Source organism: Oreochromis aureus, linkage group 15 (assembly GCF_013358895.1).
Source record: "Oreochromis aureus strain Israel breed Guangdong linkage group 15, ZZ_aureus, whole genome shotgun sequence".
In the NCBI taxonomy this organism is placed as follows: domain Eukaryota; kingdom Metazoa; phylum Chordata; class Actinopteri; order Cichliformes; family Cichlidae; genus Oreochromis; species Oreochromis aureus.
In genome coordinates, this window is record NC_052956.1 from 5,540,249 (window position 1) to 5,562,085 (window position 21,837).

General features: G+C 38.7%; 1 protein-coding gene across 3 annotated transcripts in view; it reads left to right on the forward strand.

The window, feature by feature from the left end:
• The window catches only part of ppp2r5cb (protein phosphatase 2, regulatory subunit B', gamma b), a 29,784-nt gene extending 26,555 nt beyond the window's left edge, over positions 1 to 3,229 (forward strand). For 2 of the 3 annotated variants that reach the window (XM_031755080.2, XM_031755081.2), the window contains one exon: positions 256 to 390. In XM_031755080.2, the coding sequence (XP_031610940.1) occupies positions 256 to 390 (135 nt within the window). Of the gene's footprint in view, positions 1 to 255 lie in introns of all 3 variants that reach the window. The other variant, XM_031755079.1, reaches the window with a different exon arrangement.
• Positions 3,230 to 21,837: the final 18,608 nt, after the last annotated feature.

The following is a 21,837-nucleotide window of genomic DNA, read 5'->3' on the forward strand; positions in this document are numbered from 1 at the left end:
TTGCCAGAGACTTGTCCATGCTCCACTATCACATTTTTTTTTATTATACAGTTTTGAATTGTATAGCTTATCAGCTAAAGACTTTTAGTTTTGTCATGTAAGTGAGAAAAGAGTTTGAAAGGAAAGCAAATTGCAGGGATTAATATCTTGTTCGGCCTGTCAGATGGGCCTCTGTGCAGAAGCTTAGGTTCATGAAGTGGGGCTGTAAATGCATTAGTTCTGATTTTACTGATCCCTCTTTGTGTCTGTGTCTAGATCCAAAAAGACCAGCGCAGAGAACGCCCGTTGATGCGGAGGAAATCTGAGCTCCCCAAAGACATCTCCACAGTCACAGCTTTGGAGTTGCACCGAAGAGCAGAGGAAATGTTGACGCCACACGATGGCCATTAAGAGACCATCCCAGACCCACCATAAACCAGCAGCATCCACAGTGGAATCACAAACCCCACGGAGGGCCAGCACAAAAAACCCCAAAACAAAACAGAACTGTGGTATCTCAGTCCAGCCCATTGCAACACAGAAATGAACAATCCCAGCTCCACCTGACACAGAAAATGTCTAAAGCCACACATCTAAGCCAGGTCCGGCTTTGCGAGACAAGCGGTGCTCGGTCCTTACTGATCCCCACCCCTTCACCTTTCAAACCACCTGGTTGTTGTCCAGCAGAAATGTCTTAGGTGCTGGGCGGTCCTGCATGACCACGACAAACCCTCCGTATACTGAACTTCAAACAAGAAATTGTCATAATCTCCTTTTCTTCTGTTTTTTTTCCCCCTCCCCCTGTCCGCTCAACTTGTGTTTTGGGGTGCTGTGCTGCCCCCTTCTGGTCATTTTTCTCAGGTGTTCTGTTGTGTTGTGTGTGTGTGTGTGAGTGTGAGCTGTCTTCTTCTCGTCTCTTCTTTATCGACGTCAGGTGCTTGTACAAATAATAAGAGCCCTCAACTGTAACCTCAATGGAGGACATCCACAGTGGGGGGGAAAAGGAGCATCAGTTGGTGAGACTGTGTTTCTGTATATTTAATATTGGCTATTTTTTCTCATAACATCTAAACTAGATAGCTGTTTATATTTTTCCCTTCACGCTATATTAGGAGCTCTTCTAAGATTTCAAAAAATCACTTCCTGTCTGAAGAACTGTTCTGTTTGCTATTATTTTTCATTCATTCACTCCATTCATCAGGACAGGGTCACTCTTGAATTCAGCAGGGGTGTGTGTCGAGGATTTGGAAAACAAAACCCTTTTAACTCAGTGCTGTTCATCAAACAGGGCCAACCTGACTGAGGTTCCAGGTTTTTCTTCTGCACATCATTATTCCCGTGCAGAAGCCTAGTTCGGTGCCAACTTCTCTCATTTAGTTCCTGTTTTTAAGAAAAAAAGATCTTTTAATTTTGAAGGCAGTCAGTTAGCACGGCTCCCCAAGCGTCTATGGCTTAAAGTTTACCACATGTTTAGAGCATTTTTTTATCGGTCACAGGGATGAGTCCGTGGCCCAAGTGTGTTTGGCTGCCCGGTTACATGAGAGCTGATTGTGTCGATTTATTTTTAGTTTCCTATTTATGTCCAGCCATTGTGTGTTTAACATGGTTATTAGCTTTCAGTACGAGTCACTCTCATTCATTTGAGGCTTATGAGAGGTTAAAGAGATGTACTAGGTTGTTTGGGATTAACACAATGTTACTGTGTGTTGAGAGAAGTTAAACAGGGGCATAAACCGTGCCGATAATAGACTTTGTCTTTTTTGTTTTTTAAATCTTTTCAAGCAAGATCCTTTTATTTGTACAACAATTGGTGGAGAATAGATTGCTTCGTAGAGGAGGTATGTTTGGTTTGAAGAGGTCAAACATAAGCCTTTCTTTTCACAGTGCCTTTTGTAGTCGGAGAGGATATTTACTCAACTGAGAACCGAGTAGCAGCATGACATAAAATGTCAGATGATTTCAAAGGTTATAACAGTAGTTTCCATAAAAAAGTATTCAGGTCCGTTGTTGGACTTCTGCCTTGTTGAAGCTACGTAGTTGGATCCGTTTTGTTTTTTTGAGTTCAAGGCTAAAGAGCAGAGATGGCGTGGTTGCCCCAAACCACTTCAGCAAAGAAGCACTTCCTGATAAAACTTGAAAGAAACTCACAACACAACTGAAACTAAAACAAACTAGTAAACATTTGAAATCCGTGATGCTGTCTGTCTTGGTATGTGTGTGTGTGCTTGTTTGACTGGGAGTCCCCTCCCCTTAGTGCCTGTTGTTAAGAGCTAGCCTCTACAGGAGAGGAAAATCACCTCCCATCCCAACTTTTCTTCTTCCATCCTGTGGCCCCTCTATTCCCATTCCACTTTTTCTGATTTGTCCCATAGTCTGATCTTCCCTCATCTCCCCCTCCAGCTGCGTGCCCACACGGTGCACACCCTCTTCAGTTTAAAAACACAAAACGAAACAAAACCTGTAGGGCTTGTTATTTGGACACGTGTTTGCTTCTGGATGCTTGCAAGTTCTTTTTTTAAATTTGTTTTGTTTTGTTGTGGTTTTATTCTTCCTTTGCTCGCAGAACCTCTTTGTCAGTGTTTTCAACTGAATGTGCAAATTTGTAAATAGTACTGCAACCACACTGTTCAGTTCTCTCCGTGTTTATCTTGAAGAACAACAGTCATTCAAGGCTTTCACCGAAACCCGACAAAAAGGAAAGCGATTCCATCCCGGCTGAAGCGCAGTGCTGGCTCCCATTGGTGACTGCTGTTCTTCTTCAGATGGCTTTAATATTGGCTTCTTTGGAGCTCTCTTCATTTGACATAAGCTTTGTTTTTCTGTTTCTTTGAAAAGAGTTATATTTGCAAGTGTCCTTTAGTATGCGTCTGATACTAAATGGCTTTGTCTGATATTGTACATATAATGTACTTTTGTGTTATAACTATTATTAAATGGTAGATTTCATATTTTGTACAAAATATCCCGTGTACAGACTACAGAGGTTATTAGCAACTGCAGACAGTTGTTATGTGGGACAGAGTTAAACACATGTAACTATTTACAGTTAGAAACCATATAGAATTTGGATAGTTTTTTATCTTTGTAATTTTGACATCTTTTCCATTTTTTTTTTTTTTCACCTCCAGATGTGTTGACCCTACATACATGAGCTTTTTGTGTGTGCTTTTATCCAAATCTCCAGTGGTGTACATCTATCTATATACAGCAAATAAAGAGAACATGTGAGTTTTATATTTTCATCCTAAGAAAAAAACAGTAGTGTGTGTCATATTTTTTTCCTTGCAGTGCTCCTGATGGTCACAAGTTCATGTTTGGACTGAATAGTGGGGACATTTTGTACCTTTTTGATCCAGATGATCATCTGCTCTGTTCATCTGCTTCATCTTTTGATTGCTCTGTAAATAACACTCACTCAACAAGCTAAAATAACAAAGATTCTGTCTGAGTGGTGTCCAAAAAACGATGTGGGCTTTATAGATCATTAGGAAACCTTCTGGGGGAACCCAGAAGCATTACCCTAAAGCAGATAACTCGTAAGCTGGAGAGCAAATGGCATCTCAGTGATTTAGAAGATCATCATCATCATCATCTAGCCTGAAATTTATTTAACAAAATTCAGTGGGCTACATACTGAACTTAAAAGATAGATCCAAAGAATCGATGCTACCAGCATTGGTATCAATACTATTGATATTTAGATCAATTTTCCAAACTCTATCTGCCAGTAATTTCTTTTAAATGTACAGCCAATCTTTGGTTTGAGTCGGGGTTAATTGTGGAACTTAATTTGATGCAGTGTGTTTAGTGTTTATAGTGAAACTAAGACAACCAGCTCGAGTGTGTTCAAATTGATGTATTTCAGTTTACTAAAGTTTAGTCAATTTTTTAACTTGGACCAAAACAAATTAGCTTTGAATTTGAAGTCAGAAAACCAAATAAGCCAAACTGGGAGCTTGGATCACATGGCCCAAAAAGTCTCCAAGACTGCCTATCCAGTATATTTACACATTAGCAATGACAGGTTGTAACACACACACATTTTTAACACATCTTAATGTAACTCATCTTCATTATTAATGAGTGATTAAAAATAATGAAAAACACTAAAAGAGGAACCCCAGATCCCCAATCCTGAAAAAAACCCTGATGCATCCACAAGTTACTAAAGAAATAAAGCCTTTTGCTGCCACCTGCTGGACAAAAAAAAGTATTCAATATTTGAACCTCCTCAAAACGCAGAAGATTAATTGTCCTGTCACGAAGCTTAATGGTGAATTGATGTGGTGCTTCAATTGCCTTCAGTGCACTCATTTCTCACACTTTTAAGATGCAGACTTTATGCATCTCTGCAGACTTTTTCTACCTCCAAATTAAAAGATGATTTGGCATTTCAGAAATAAGAAATAATAGGGGTGCGCAAAGTCTTACAGAAATGAAATGCACATCAGTTTGCCGCCTGTGATGTTTTCAGCCCTTTATTTTTAACATTAAAAGCTCATTTTCAAAATAGAATCTCATTTGTTGTTGGCGTTCCCGTTAATTATTTATCATTCTGAAAAAGTATATAATCCAGTCGGTTTGGTTTCATAATTTTACACTGGATTACAATAAGAGTAATCTATGTTGCATTTTCTCTGAATGTTTGAATGTTTTCATCCTTTTTTAATGGTACTTTTACCAACCAGTTCCAGCCTAAAATGTGATCATATCCTCTTTTTAAATCAGAAGCAGTGATATTCATTCGGGTATCATCTGAAGGACACGGCTTTCTTTTTCTCCTCTTGTCTTCGAGTGTTGCTAGGTGCTTCCATCAGCCATTCACAATTGCCTGAACGCTCGCTAAATTTGCTTGTCTGAGGTCACTCAAGTTTCTCCTATTCATTTGAAGACAACAGTGAGGTTTGGCACCCACCCACCCTCTTGTGTCTAGCACCCCTGCTGGGATTCTGCTGCTGAACCCAAATGAACCGGCTGGGATTTAGAAAACAAATAGACTTGCATATTTTTCGCCTCCAAAAACACACAACTGTTGGGCTGCTGGCGTGAAAGCAGAAGGGAAAGTGTGTCAGTTATTTAATTTATTTATTTCTCGCTTTATTGGCGTTTGATCATGCGCCCTTGTTGCATTCAGCAAAACTTATTATTCAGGATCAAGCACAGATTTCTATATTTACTCTGAATGGGCATAATAACCCTTGTTCCTAAAAGCTTGCCCTAATGAGGATGGAAAAACAAAAACTAGAAAAAAAAATCCCAATTGGCCTCATTGTCAACACGTTGTCCTCCAATTATCTAAGGAAATATTCCTCAGGGCTGCGTGCGTCATTGAAAATCAAAATACATCAGTGGGTTTTGTGGGTGGCTAAAAGGCTCTGTGTATCTCTCTCTCTCTCCTCTTAGATGAGGTCACATGGGTTCATTGTTTTTGCCTGCAGTCACACTCTTGTACCACACTTCTCGACTTCAAATATGGTATGTTTCCTTTCCCCCCCTTTTTTTATTTCACTCTTTTTTTATTAGGATGTTCTGACAGCGTTCCTTGACTGTCAGTGCTCAAATCTTGTTGTGCGAACCGCCCCCCTCCCAGTCCTTGCAACCAAAAAACATCTCGTCACGACAGGAGATGTCAGAACCTATTGCCATGGAAACAGTGCTCCAAAGTTTGGAGCGTCGACCCCCATTTTGACTATATCCAATCAGATTTTAGGAAAAAGCTTTCGGTGGTGCATTACTTTAATCGGAAGTCTGGTGTGGGCACATCTGTGTGGACCAGATATTACGTCTGAGTGACGCTTGCGTGTATCTTTTCTTGTGCATATGTGTGTGTGTGTGTGTGTGTGTGTGTGTGCGCGTGTGTGTGCGTGTGATGTTTGCAAGCCAAGAAGTGACTCATCATATCACACAGGGGGTCTGGGATTTAGCTCTGTGGTCTTGTATCCACTTCATCTTTTCCTCTCGTGCTGGTGCTGTGCAACACCTGAAGTCTTTTTCCGGAAAGCGACGAGTCACACCTCGCACTCCAGCCGCTCTCCCCCTGAGGATGGAGAGCTGGGGTGCAGCCCAGGCCCGCTTTCTTTGATGCTCGACACTCCGGCTTCAAAGTCCTAAGCATCAAAGCCGAGGACTTGGGATCAGGCCCAGGAGCAGCCCAGCATCCTTACGTTCGCGCACACACACACAGGCAGAGACGACTTCACTTCAGGTTCGTCCGGCTTGAACAAAGCAAACTTCCTTACAGGGACACCACAAAGTTTGGTAAAACAGCACTTTGCTAAAGTATTTGAAGATGTAACCCTGCCAGTGAAACTAGAAACAACCCTCATGTTCTGTAAAGACTTTTATATATGAAGTTAGACCTCATCAGTATGACTCACAGCTTATTCTTTGGGAGAAATCCATTCATTATTTGACAGAAATGATTTCAAACTTGAACAAGAAACCTTGGAAACAACTCTAAACTCCTACCTGTGATTCTTTGACCATTTTCAGCAGCGGCACACTGAAACTTCTGCTGCTTTTACTCACTGAAATGATGAGTTTGTCCAGACCTGTAAGGGCCAAAAAAGGGATTTGTAATCTGGCCTGAAACAAATTATTTGCTCTTTTTACTTTAAACCATACTTAACCATGTAAACCCAGAAAATTTTAATTGTTTCAATTAAAATTTTTCTGCAGTTTATGGCTCACAGCAACCCCCTCATGTATCTGATTGCCTACATCAGGTTTCGTTTAAGGGGGAAAAAAATCACACTGATGATGTAGAAGTCTCAAAAAATCATGCATAAATGTTATACACTTGGAATCAAAGTGTTCAATTTGAAAACGCAGGCTGCTGGCTTTCTTGGCTGTCAGTAATGAAAAAAGATGAAAACTTCATTTTTCTGATATTCTTTTCTTTATTTCTTGAGCACAAAAACAAACAATGTTTAGTTGATTAATGAATAAAAACACAGAGGCTCGGTTCAGCTGTGGTCAAATTTAAACATATATTGATGCTATTAGCTCTGAAAAGAGGAAGAATGTCATGTTTCTATTATGTTGATTACTGACCGTGTACTTTCAGTGCTGCTTTTAAATTAGGTTTGAGAAAACGAGTCCAAAAATTGAATTCATCTTCAAAGTATTTTTAAAGGGACATTTAAAAAAAATTAAATAAATAATACCAGACTAAGCGCTATGGCCTGAAGACAGCATTCACGTGTGTGTCTTTAAAAACAGTGTGAGGTTTAATTAATGAGCCTGGAAAAAACTGATGTGAAAAAAAGAAAAGCAAAGGTATGAAAGTCTGAATTCAGATCAATAAAACCAGAATCGAAATCCGACCCCACATCTGCCTGATCAGAAGACTGCGGAGTCTTGACATTATTAGCCTGTTCTCTCTCCACAACTAGTTTCCTGCCTGCTCCATGTGCACGTGGATGCACGTGTATGTGCGTTTTGGAGACAAAACTGTGTTAACCTCTCCAGCAGTAATCCTGCAGCCTGCCACTCTGGGCACAACAGAGTCGTACCAGGACAGCCTTCCATGTCTGTCTGGAACACACAGAACCTTTATTATCTTGCAGTGATTCAGGGGCATCTGGGGACGACCTGATTGTCTGCTGAATCCACGCAGACGCATAAAGGGCTCGGTGGTGTACGATGAACCCACCGGTAACTGTGTGACGATGCGCTGGGGAGATGAACCAGAACGGTGTTTGGAGACGGCAGCCTCACCTGACTGTCTGGAGCCTCGCTGCTCTCAGCACACAAGGTCAGAGCACACTTGAGGGACTTGAAGGGCAGAAAAGACTGTGCAGAGCACCGAGTTGTATACTTGTATTTGGAAATATGTCAAAAAGGACGAAGGGAATTGGAGGGAGGAAGAGAAAAAGCCCCAGACAGGCAGAGACACACACACACGCAAAGCTTTTTCACACTCTTTGCTCTTTTTCCACTTGGCTGAGCAATAGACGGATATGCTGAAAATGATGCAGGCAAACTTCTGCAGAAGAGGATGTTCAGATGAGAAGCTTAATCTAAACAGCACTGGAGAATGATTTTTTCTCAGCATGTGCATGGCTGCATTCATGTGCTGTGCATTTGTTTTTTCAGTTTTTATTTTGCAAGAAATTCAATTGTAGGCACATCTTTCACAAACTATAACACACTATGAGCACCTGCGTGCCATTACCATTAGCGCAGGTATAGAATGTCTGCAGATGTAAATGCATGAACTATCACTTAATTGTGGAAAAGCATATTCTGCAACTTATACATGATTCTTTGCTTGAAAGTCACACAGGCTCTTCCAACTTGCAGTGCATTAACAGGGTAACAGAAGGTAAATAAATACAAGCTTCTTCTGATGGTTAACAAAAAAAAGACGTGGGAGTGTCTGCATGTTGGCATTGGGGTCAAGCTGATTTTGGGCGGCTTGGTCTCCAGAGTTTCTTATAGAAACACAAAAAGCTCTGACTTCATTGATTTTTGCTGCATGTGGCCGGGGATGGATAGCCTGCTGGAGGTCGACCCTCGGGAAGAAAGGTACATATTCATTCTAATGTTAAACCAGCTTTTTAACATCTGAAGTTAATCAACGGGACATGGTTGTTGGCTTTAGGCCTGTCTGCACATGCTGTGTAGACTTGAGATAGATTTTCCTTTAGAGCAACCGTAGGGCTCCTGTGAGAAGAAATATGCAGGGCTGTCAGCTAACTGCCCATTAACATCTATAAGCAATAATTAAAAAAAAAAATCATGCACGCATGCATCATGAAGAACCAATAACCAAACATCCTCATTGTGCATATGCGGTTTTAGCAATGCAACATAGTATGACACAAGTAGCCTTGCACACATATTGCTGTTGTTGTTTTTGCGCATCTAAAGCTCAGCCATCACCTGAACATACTTTATCAACAACTGTGGATTTTGCAAAGAAAACAGAAATGACAAAACTAAAGAAGGCTGTTACTATTTATGGGTAACATTAAGATGATGGCAGAAGAAGAAAAATCCCAGAAACAGTTGCAGTGATCTTTCTCTCTACAGTTGGTGTTATTTATTCAGAGTCTTCTGCCAAGTTTCTTATTTTCTTTGGGCATTTTGTCTTTATTGGAGACAGAAAAGCAGAGAGAGCAGGGGGAAAGATACACAACACGGGGCTTCAGGTCAGAGTCATCTGCTCAACCCACGAATTAACTGATACTAGAGGTTGGCAGCTCAATTAAAATATCATTAGTACTGATACCAATGCTGGTATTGGTATCAGATGGATACTAGTGCAATAAAACCAATACTTTGTTTCTGTTCCCTAAGTTCAGTATGCAGTCCACTACACTTTAGAGACAGTCACATTTAAATTCAGGGTCTCCAAAATCAAACAAACAAAAAATCACAAAAAGTAAAAATCACAGTGATTTAGTGGTCATTAAAGTTTGTTCAGAATTCACAAATTGATGATTAAGCTCACTATATAAATTAAAAATATCTGTATTAGTATTGGCCCTATATTTAGCTGAGATCACATTAATACCAAAATGTGCAGTAATGCACAGCATTTACATAAATCTTAATTTCTTATTTTCTACCTGCATTATGCGCATACTTAAAGAGCTGGGGCCATTTCTGATAGCATGCTTTCACTATGAGCAGGACAGTCATTTGCAAGTGTCGGAATTCCCCTTGAAGAATAATCTGTGCACATTAGAAATGCAGTTATCTTAATAACATCACTAACCAGATTTTCAAAAGCTCTAGGCGGAAAAAAAAGACTGAAGATCTAATTCAGCAAAATAAGAACTTACAAAGATTGGCATTTGAATCTGTTCCTCTGCTTTGGTCTAAATATTACGTTTTTGGAAGCTTCGATTAATCCTATTAGAAGTCTGAAATCACACTAAGTGCTGAACTGTCAGTTGAATGGAAATAAATGATTGGTATGTAGTAAACAGTCAAAACAATCTTAATTCAGCTCTGTCTGTTTCATAAAAAGTTAGGACACGGTAAAATTGGAATGATTACGAAATCATTTCAAGTTGAAAATGAGAAATTATTTATTTTATATACATTTTTATATTATATTTTAAAATGTAAGCCAACAGCCTGTTCATAAAAACGTGGAAAGAGGGTAAACAAAAGACGAGAAAAGCTGTTGGACATCTCAAAACTAATTTGGTTAATTTGCAACAGCACAGTAACTTGATTTGGTACATAAAAAAAGAGCACCACAGAGAGGCTCATTGAGTCTTTCATAAATGAAGACTGCATGGACAAATAGTTGAATAATTTAAGAATAATGTTTCTCAATGGAAAATTGTGTTTTATTAGCTACAGTACATAATGTGAATAAAAACAAGGGGCAAGGCCAAAAGAAAAGAACTGCAAACTGCTTGTTGCTGTTTTCACAAAGGCAGGTTACACTTTGGGAAAAAAAACTGTAATCAGGATCCAGAAAAGCCTTCACTGGGCCTGAGCTCATTCAGTTTAGTCTGAAGTGAGGTGGAAAAACTGTCCTGAGGTCTGACGAATCAATATTTCAAATACTTTTCGGAAATGTCCTCTGAGTGAAAGAGGGTAGGCTCCATCTGACTACAGATGTTCATGGCATTATGTGGGGGCATATGCTGAATAATATTTACAGCTTTCAGAGTAAAAATGTCCTATCCATAATTTTTAAAGGAAACCTTTGTTTTTTTTTTCTTCCAACAAACCAATATAGAGCCACATAGTACATAGCCCGACCAGTCACCTACTGAAAACATTTGGCCCAGTGTGATGCAAATGCATATAGCTGAAAAGCTATATGAATCAACAAAGGGAAAACATTCTTTCTCCTATTAAAGTTACAGCAGTTAGTGTTAGCAGTTCCCATGCACTTACACACTTGTTGTTAAAGCAGTTTAACAGTCTTATTATTTTTATATGAAAGTCCATGCTTTTATTTTTATTTTTGAGAAACAAGACTGCAAATTTCTGTTTTACATGTTGTCCTAAAACAGGAATAACAACAACAACAACAACAACATAATAATAATAATAATAATCTTTAACTGTAATAAAGGATTTCCCAAATATGGGATAAATACACACATCATTAGATACATCTTGCTAGTACCAAGCTCTTTTGCCTTCTTCATGGCACGTATGCAACAAGGTGCTAGAAAGATTGCTAAGAGATTTTGGTCCATACTGACATGACAGCATCACACAGCTGTTGGCTGCACATCCATGACGTGAGTCTCCCATTCCACCACATCCCAAAGGTGCTCTGTTGGACTGAGATCTGGTGACTGTGGAGGCCATTTGATTACAGTGAAATCATTGTCATGTTCAAGAATGAACAGGTCATTTGAATTTTTGGACCTGCTGTAAGCAGCCAACCACATCGTGGGTACGCTTCGGTCATTAAGGGATGGACATGGTCAGGAACAATACTGACAAAATAGGCTGTGGTGTTTAAATGATGCAGAGTTGTAATTAAATGTGCCAAAACTGTTCCAAGAAAACATCGCCCACATCAATCCACCACCTGAACTGTTGATATATGATTCATGTTATTTATGACAAACTCTGACCCTAACATCTGGATCTTGCAGCAGAAATTGAGACGCAACACTTACCCCATCTCCTGTTGTTCAAATTTGTGTGAATTGTAGCCACAGTTTCCTTTTCTTAGCTGATGTGAGTGGGACGTGGTGTGGTCTTCTGCTGCTGTAGCCCACCTGCTTCAAACTTTAACATGTTGTGTGTTCAGAGTTGCTCTTCTGTATATCTTGATTGCAAGGAATGGTCATTTTAGGAAAGTTTGAACTTCAGCCAGTTGTCTGTATATTAGGTTAAGTACATCAGGCTGCTTCCATGTGATTGGCTGATTAGATATTTCTGTTTACAGGGAGTTGAACGGGCGTACCTAATGATGTGACTGTGAGTATGAGTAAGTAAATAAACCTTTTCAAATGGATTCTACTATGGAATTCCTTACTAGCCTGATAGTTGTAATCACTGACCCAGAAACCTTTAACCAGTTCAATAACAGTAAAACAATATACCTCATTATTGTGCTGGAATCTTGCTCAAGAGTACTTTAATCTGGCAGCTTAACACCATTCAATTTAATTAACTAGGCAGTCAACAAAACTGAGTTTCTTTGTTATATTTATAAAACAACCACCAATCCTGAACAACATAAAAGACTCAGACATTCTTGGATGCATTTAGTTACTAATTCTTAACAGCTGATTATGTATAGTCATTAGCTGTTTATCAAACCACTTAATGTTATTCACTGTTAGATAAGATAGAGTAGCTATGGTTTACCAGGCCACTTCTTAAATAGCTGTAGTTCATATACCATTTACAGTGACACCAGGCTGGTAAATTTATAGCAAAAATATGATACCAGGCAGTTAAACAGCTCCATAAGCCCATAGAACAGGGGTGGTAAACATAAGGTCTGGGGACCAGAATCAGCCTGGCAAAGACTCCGGCCCTCTGGATAAAAATAGCAAGGCATTTGTAGATGAACTCTAATAGTTTTACAACTTTGGCTGATGATAAAGATCTCCCCAAAGCCATTCACACTACATCAGAGTAGTAAAGTAATAGATAAACAATTCAATGACAGAAGTTCCTATTATAGACAGGACAGTCTGGGCAGTGAGCTACCAGAACTTTTTCTGTAATTTTACAGTTTTACACATCTATGTACAAAACATGAGATGTGCTATTGAAATTGCATTTCTTTATATTATATTATGATATTTCAGGGATTAAATGTGCAGTCAAATGTCTTTGAACTGGTCCGGCTCACTTAAGATCAAAGTGGACCATATGTGGCCCTTGATATGAAATGAATTTGACATCCCTGCCATAGAACTAAGCCCATAGTCCCAAACCCTAATTTAGACATCACACAACAATATAGCTACACGTTCAATCTAAAAGCATTGGAGTGAGAGGGTGATCTCGATTACTTTGCCAAAAAAAAAAAAAAAAAAAAAAAAAGCCTAGGATCTTCCAAAATGATATTTTCCCCTCTCAAAACAGAGATTTCAAAGCCACACAGACCACAGCGCCACAGAAACAGGCTTCCCTAAACCTGTTCACAAGATACAAGATGCTTAATGATCATCCTGCTGTTGATTGCAAGAAAAGAAAAGGTGTGTGTGTGTGTGTGTGTGTGTGTGTGTGTGTGTGAGGGGGGGGGGGCTTCCTATTCAACAAGAACATTGATTCAAAGAGATTGAAAGACATAAATCAGAACAGAAAAATGACCAGAAACGAAACACAGGGATTTTCATTTTCTTCTCTCCTTTCGCTCCCTTACACACTGGAAGGTCTGAGCTTGCCAGAAAAGCAGCTGGAAATTTGCAATTTTACCCCTAGAGGGGCTTCACACCTCATCTCTCTTAGTTAAAAACATGTCAGGAAGCTGAGGCGAATTAAGTGCAAAACTCGCCTTAAATCCAAACAGCATTGCTTACCAAGAAAAACTGTGTGCCTCTCATTTCTCCAGTAAATGATTTGGATAAGAAAAATACATTTCTCTTTTAAGAAGACTAGCTGAAAGCCTGTCATGTGAAGAAAATGGCAATCAATTAATAAAACATTACTATTATTTATCCTTACCAGGACCTTTTATTTCTTTATGTTTTCTGGTGTTTTTAAGCCATAAATCCTAGAACACCCTAAAGCATCATATCAGAGACAAAGTCTTTGCCAGCACATGAATGAAATTAGTGTTAATTAAATTTCTCCCTATTCAATAAAGTTTGTAAAATCCAAAAGACATGAAAAGGAACATCATGCACAGTTTAATGTTATGCTTATCATGTATCAGCACTGCTGTTCAGTGACCGTGAATAGTTTGGTAGTTAGGCAGTATGAAATATGCTCTGTGAGTAAACATTTTTATCATATTCTTTATCAAATCACAACTTATTGTTTTCCAGTGTGTAAAATGGCAAAACCGCTGTTTTACAACAAAATCAAGCAGTTTATGTAGTTTAACAGGCAGGTGGCAAATTTAAGCCCGCGAGCTAAGACATGCATTTTACAGAAAATGAAGCATTTAAGGTGAAGAACGTTTAAATTAAGTGAATCAAGTGAATCAATCGTTTATGGTGTGATCACAGTGTGATTTTAAGGCTGCAGAATCATGTAATTGCTCATTAATGGAGCTTTTTTTTTAATGTTTTTTAACCATCATTTGAAGTGCTAGACAGTCATTCAGCCCAGAAAGCTACCCAGGAGCAGAGATATTACATTCTATACTTAAGCACAGACATTCAAACTCACCACAGTACAACAAGCTGACATGTTTATACTGGACAAAACTACCCAGTATTTCCATGCAACATTTAATAACATAAAGTTAGAATACTGACTTATCAAAACATATTACATACAAATCCAGTATTTGATTAAAATGATGACATTACATGCCAGCTTTAAATTTTCAGTCTGTAAAGTACTACTGAGCAGTCCTTAACTTTAAATCTGACCTCTTCTTCCTCTCTGTCCTGTCTTTTATGGCCTTCTTATATCTTTCTCCATCTGTGGGTGAAGTGAGCTTTCATTCTTTTCTCTCCCTGAGAAACAGCTGATCCTAGCAGATAGCAGATGCAGTGTGTGACAAACTGCACACAAAGAGTCTGAGATTTTGCTCATATTTGATGAGCAAATAGAAACGTAGCATTTGAAATTACCTGTAACTTTAAAAAAAAGTTACTCCCTTCATGCTCGCTATGGACACTTATGGACACCTGCACTTGTCCGACCCACTTTAATTTGCCCTTCCCTGAGTATAAACACTATAAATGATACAGTTAAAACATAAAGTAATGAGCCTATTTTGAAACTGTAAGGAGAAGAAAAAACAAATTTGTGTAAAAATGTAGGGAGTAAAACTAAAAAAAACTGAAATTCTACAACTCATCATGTTCTCTCGTGGTTCCTTTTTCGGGTCATTGCCTGCTTGGATTTTTTTTTTTAATCACAAATCACAAGCAAACAGTGGCTCTGACGCAGCCACTGAGAACATTTTATGACTTGTCAGATCAGTCACACCCAATAGCCCACCCTGATGTATCATCTATTTTGCTCTAAATGGGACACAAAGAAGATACTGTGGCATTCATTAAGACTTAAGCCAGACTGAAACTCATCAGGAAAGTGCTCATGGGGTCCCCTGCTGGCCATTAGAAGAATTCATGGCCCCTCTGCACTGGTTTCACTTTACGGCTACCTGATGTTTTAGTGCAGCTCATCTCAGTTTCAGCCTGCTTTGATACTAATGTACCTTCAGGCTGTAGCCCATTACTGCTTCTCTCTGCTTCTAACACTGTAATGAGGCTCAGCTACTGTTCACAAACAGCAGGCGGTTTGCTCTTGCCTTCAACCGCTTCACATCCTTTACATTGCTGATGAACTGTGTGTGTGCGTGTGTGTGTGTGTTTTCAGATAGCCATATTAAATTAAATAAGCAAAGGCCGCACATTGGAAAACTACCTTCCCACTTGTGCCACATACCCCACAGAGTACATACACTGACAGAGCACATACCACTGGAATTAAGTAAAATAATTCAGGCTCACTTAAGTAATTTGCCTCAAAATGCCTTAGCAGGAATCTATTTTGTTGTTGGTGGGGTTTTTTTTCAGGACATTGCTGGTCAAATTGACATGGTCTGCAGCCTCCCGTGCCTAAACTTGTCCAAATGTGTTCTGTAGCTGACATCCTTGTGAGGACATTGTATAGTCTTACAGTCACTCCCTCTTATCACTTGTGATAAATACGGGCTGACATAAATAAAGACAGATGAGCAATAAAGCAATTTTCATATGACACTTATGGATATTAATTACTGAATGAAACTGGAGTAGGTTTGGCATCTGTGGCATTCATCTGATATACTGAACACTTGAGAGTGTGCATTTGGGTCACAGTTTTACGCAGTTACCGGAGGAGAGTGAAGTACCCAAAATGTCCCGACTACTTTATCGATGTTTTCAGTCTTTGTTAAACTCTTTTCTGTCAAAGTAAGTATCGACTGTAAACCTTAAATGTATGTAATTTGACCAGGGCATTGTTATTGAGAGCAGCACCCAGTGACATCTGCCAGATCTCCAGATAAATTGATCTCATAGCAACCATATTCCCATGGCAACCAGGATACAGATGCCACGCTGAGGTGATATGCAGAGTAACTGGCTGCCACAATGACATTTTTTCCATAAGAGAAAAAAAAAACTTGGCTGAATGATTCATCTAGTTTCCATCCCCAAATTATTGTCTGCATCATTGGCCTCCTACGATTTCCTGCCTATTCTTCTTACTTTAATTACTTTTTACCATTTCTCCAAAGCAGCCTCCTCTCACTGTGATTGATGTACCCCCCGAATTATGGATCAGAGACATTTGAAAAAGTTGATGGGTTTTGCTATACGTTACCCTTGGAAAAACTTTTAAAAATAATTGTAGATCCCTACTAAATCCCTACTAAACTAAGCGAGATGTATGAATATATGAAGTTTGCTTAAATTACAGATTTTGTGGACATTAAAAACACAAACAAAACCAAGCAAGTGGCCTAAAATGTCAGGAGTAAGAGTTCATTTCTCCCTCTTTACATGCTCTGAAATATAAAGAATAATAATCATTAAAATTTAGGTTTGGTTATAGGTTCTGTTTGTGATGAGTTGTACTTGATGCTTTAGAAATTTAAATGCAAGACTTTTTTGAAGCTTCCATCAGAGTGACCATTCAGTAACTATATTCAACACCCTATTGCTCATCCTTATATTCATGCAAAGATAGGCACGAATGAGCATTGGCCCCCCAAAAAGAGAGACATACACATAACTGAGGTATATATATGTAGAACATTCTGGGGGTGTAAATTAAGCAGAAAGCTTCAGTTCCTGGAATGGCCACTTGAGGCTGCCTCCCAAAATAAATGAATCTCCTTACTGGTCTGGATCGCCAGAGATCCAATAACGGAGTAGTCATTCATGTTATGTTATGTTGCCTAAAGCTCTCGTTCAGTTAGTGCACTGTGTGTGCCTTGGTGTTAACTGACAGATGCTAAAATTTATGTCACTCGGACCTGAATGGACCGTAGGGGACTCGTGGTAAAAAGGTATAAAAAGTTTAATTATGGCTGCCATGGCTCCCATTTTAAAATGCCAATCTTCAGTGCAAAACAACCACAAGGTCAAAAGATATGGACTGTATGGTTAGTTTCCCCTTTCACATGGAATTGTTTTAGAACTTACCTAGCTACATTTTTATTTAGTAAGTTTGCATTATTACAATTGCAACTTAGCTACTTTGAATGACAGGTGAATGCTCACAGTGTCATTAACTGAACAAGAGGTCTGTAATCCAGTTTTGGGAAGTGGAATTCTAACATTTTATCTGTATGTCACTTGATACTAATTAGTGTCTGTGACTTTGTGATGCACCTACATGTACAATGCTATGCTGCATTAATATGAGATTTGTTACATGAGTTGATAAAATAATTTGCCAGCATGATCATCACAGGGATTTTGGATGAATCAGCTGACATTATAAACTTGAGGCAATAATCTTCTAAGTTGAAAGCTTGAACCTCTCTGTTAGCGTTAATTCGATGAAACCAAATGACGTGAATCAAATGCCATGCTGATTACAAGTTTCACCTCTAACATCAGTGACTATGGGAATGTCTCTGAAAACCAGAGCATGACATATGTAGTGATGTAGTAGCTCGTCTTACTCATGATCCATCACTATTAGCTATTATAAAAAGGCTCCCCAACATAGTAGCTAGCTGCTAATGAAGCTTTCTTACTAAAGTTCTCTTACTAAAAACACTTTCTTGAGATGAATAAATTGGTTTTTTTTATTATTATCATTTGTTTTTCAGTCTGTGTTATTTTGGGAGGCTGTCATTTATTGGTGTTAGAGGATTACATTTTTAAGCTCACATTAGCTAGCTGCAGACACTTGTGGCGTTGTTGTGGAAAACAACTGGAAAACTGTAGCGCCACCATCGATGTCAACTCCTTTGGTTTTTAAGTTATTTCACACTCAGATCTACTTGTCGCTTGTCACATCTTAGCTGTTCCCTATTTTAGGGGCTACGTCCCTCGAATGCCACATTTTTTTTTAGGAAGGCAATGAAGGCTTGTCCCAAGTGTGGCTCACAAATATGGCCTTCTTTTCCTGGGATTTGAAGGATCCATCTGGTATATTCTTCATAACCCTCCTTATATATTGTAATATATAAATATTTCTTTTGAGCTTTCTCACTTTGTAATTGTATTTCATCCAACTGTTGAATGCTCAATTTCAGCCTGCGTGCTAAGTTGTGGTTTTCCATTGTTTGAAGTCTGGGAAGCATTTCCCATCTTGATAAGGTATTTCTATCAGTAAGCTAGTCATTTATGTGTCATGTGTTAGGTGTAAACTATGTGATGACACAAGCTTATATAAAAGTCTGATACCAGCATACAGCCATCTGTGGTCACCTCCTCACTGAAAATGAGTCCTCAGTGCTTCTGTGATTCTTTTAATCTTATTATTGCCTCTGATGTTTGCATAGTTTATGAAACTGAGTCAAATCTCCCTGGTGTTATTGTCTAGCCATTTTTTATTATGATGTGTTGTTTCCACAGTTTATATTGTCTGCACAATTCTATACACTATATGAGACTTTGTCACTAGTGCCGTGTCTTACAAGGCTCAGACCTAATTATGTAAAATTATGGCTTGCTCATTGCAGGTATGTTTCCCAGCTTTAGTCTCACAGCACTAAAAGAAAAAACTTTTGGATTCTGTCTTTAATGCACAGCAAAATTTCTGATTCTAGTCTTGTACCAAGTCAAAAGCTTGATAAACGTGATAAAAGTTATCCAGGGGGTCACTAAGGTCAGGTAAAAATTTGTCATAGACTATCTTTTCACATGGCTACACTGTCCCATGGTCACAAACCTTGTTTTGTACATCATATGACTTCAAGGGCTTGCAGCTAAATGGAAAGTCATGAGATTGGCAAGATGAAAAATTATCATTTCACCAACAGATTTTATGTCTTGCTAGACATTACCTCATTTCAGATAACATAATGATTCATCACATATCAAGAACTTTACATATTGTAGCTATGTATCGGTATGTTCTGGGATTTCTTCTGTTCTTTTTAATTCCAAGTCAGCGCTTCATGTAGAAGACGTGGCCCTATGCCAAAAGATGGGTTCTTGTGGTTTCTAAGTAATACAGCATTGAACTCACTGGAACATTAACTTACCAAAAGGCTCACGGATTATATGGATATCTATTATAAAATCTTTTAAAAAAAAGGCTTTTGCCTCTGCTGGAAGGGGTAAAATGATGATATAAAGCTTAATAATTTAGGTTTTTGATGAAATACTGCTTATAAAATATGAAATACTGTGACAAGCATAAAAAAGTACTAAATCAACTTTTAAACTTAGTTAACAGTTCTAAACTAATGGATGCAACCAAAGATGCTGATCCACTATAGCAAAACATTAAAGCTGACCTTAAACATAATTTCTATCAACTGGCAAGTTTACCAGTTAGTTGCTAACTTCATATTTGGTCAGTCTTAACTGCAGACCTGGGCATTCCGCTAAGGGTTTGAGTTTTTGGCATGTCTGGCTAAGGGCATGTCAGTGGTGCCACAGCAAATTTTGATCATTCGCCGTGAGATTTTAATTTGCTGTCATTCACAAAGGCATAATCCAAAGTTTGATAAGGGTATACCCTTGCATTCGTTTCAATTGTAATATTTAACAATGGTTACAGCACCACCTAGTGGGAACAGGAAATGGCATGTTTTACACTTTGAGATACAGCTTCAAGGTGACTGACCTGAGCCACCCAAAATAACTCAAGAAGTTGGTCTTAGGTTCTTTTGAACACTGTGAATTTTTTGCCAAAGGGCGTCACTGGTGGCATTGCGAATTTTAATGTTTCGCCATGAAGCATGAAATTGCTATAACTCAAAGACAAGTGGTCCAGTCTCTCCCAAACTTCACAGGCATGATGAGAGTCCAACACTAAATAGACTGATATGTTACTTGTCAACAATAGTTAGAGCGTCACCTAGTGAAAATAGGAAATGTAATGTTTTAATATTTTCAGTTGATGTACTGCTCCTCCTAGGTTAACCACATGAATAAATATCAGACTTTGATGATGTTTCAGTGTGAAAATTGTGAGATTTAATTTAACAACAAACCCTGGTACCATGGTGATTCGCCTTGAAACAGAAGGTAATTTTTCAGGTCTTGAAAAGCTTAAAAACATCATGAAATTTGGCAGACATGATCAAGATGTACAAAAAAGTCTCTTGAAGCCATGGACTAAACTCCAACGGAAGTAAGCCATTTTGAATTTAGTGTATAATTTTTGCAGCATTTTTGAGCCCAGAGGCATCTATGTGACAACATTATGTCACACTTATAGCACCACCTGGTGGCAACAAGAAATACCCTGCAGGTTATAATCATCAAACAATCTACATGAAATTTTAATTGGTTGTTCCAGGCATAATATACAGCAGTTGACATATGGGTAGTCGATGTATTTAGAGGTAGTCCTCCTTATTGATTAGTCGATTTACTCTGTACAATGTACTTCTACCACTGGGAACAAAAAAAGTTCCAGATATTGATGCTAACACCGCCATGCGTGACAGTTGGTACTGTGTTCTTAGGTTTGAAAGATCACCTTTACGCCTCCAAACATATCTTCTGTCATTGTGGACAGATAGCCCAATCTTTTTCTCATCTGACCATAAAACCTGTCTCCCGAAGGCATTTGGTTTCTCTGAAATTTGCAACTGCAAATTTCAGTTGAGCTTCAACATTTTGGAGCAGAGGCGTCTTTCTTGGATGACCCCCCTTTTAGTTCCCTGGGTTGCTCCTGAACATCCTAATCAGATGATCTAAGGATGACAGTTTGGGTCATCTTTCAGACCTTTGGAAAGTAGGGACGCGTCAGAATAACATATAGTAAAATACAGTTGTTTAAAATGATGAATCTGCAGCTGTTTGGAAAGGGCCCATTAAGCTTCTGGAATAAACTTTCCAAAGCCCCAACCTCAACCCTACTGAAAATTTGTGGACTACACTTAAAAGCTTGTTCTGTTCCAACAAATCAACTATGTTAAATGAACTCTACCAGTTCTGTCAAGAAGAGTGGTCATATATCAGGTCAAAATTATGCGAGAAGCTTGTTGATGGCTGAAAAAAGGATCTAATCAAGGTGCGACCTGCCAAAGAACATTAACCATATATTAGCAGGGGCGTATTTTATACTTTTGACTCTGTGTGGATTAAAGAAAATCCAAGTTCTTGTGTTTTCTAAAGTCACTAAAGCTGTACAATCATCCCACCCTAGAAAAAATAACAGCTCAGAGGAATCATTAGAAGCCATTCATGCCCATGATGATTATATGTAAACTTCTAAACACAACTGTATCTAAAACACATGAACAGTGTCAGAAAGTCATTTGAAGAAATTAACCCCCCCCCAAAACCCCCAGCAAAGATCTGACACAGGACGATGAATCCAAATTTGATGTTTTTGGTTCAAATTGTCCTCCATATGTAGAGAGGAGGACAGGAGAAAGTACAACCATGACAACCATCTGTAAAACATGGTGTAGGCTCTGCCATAGTTTGAGGCTACATTTCAGCTAGTAGTGCTGGCGATCTTATCAACATTGATGGAATTATGAAAGCAGAAATATAGTGTCAGGTTTTAATTGACCATGCCATCTGGAAAGCATCTGATTTGCAACAGATCCATTTATCAGCATGACAATGATCCCAAAGACACTGCTAATGGAACACTATC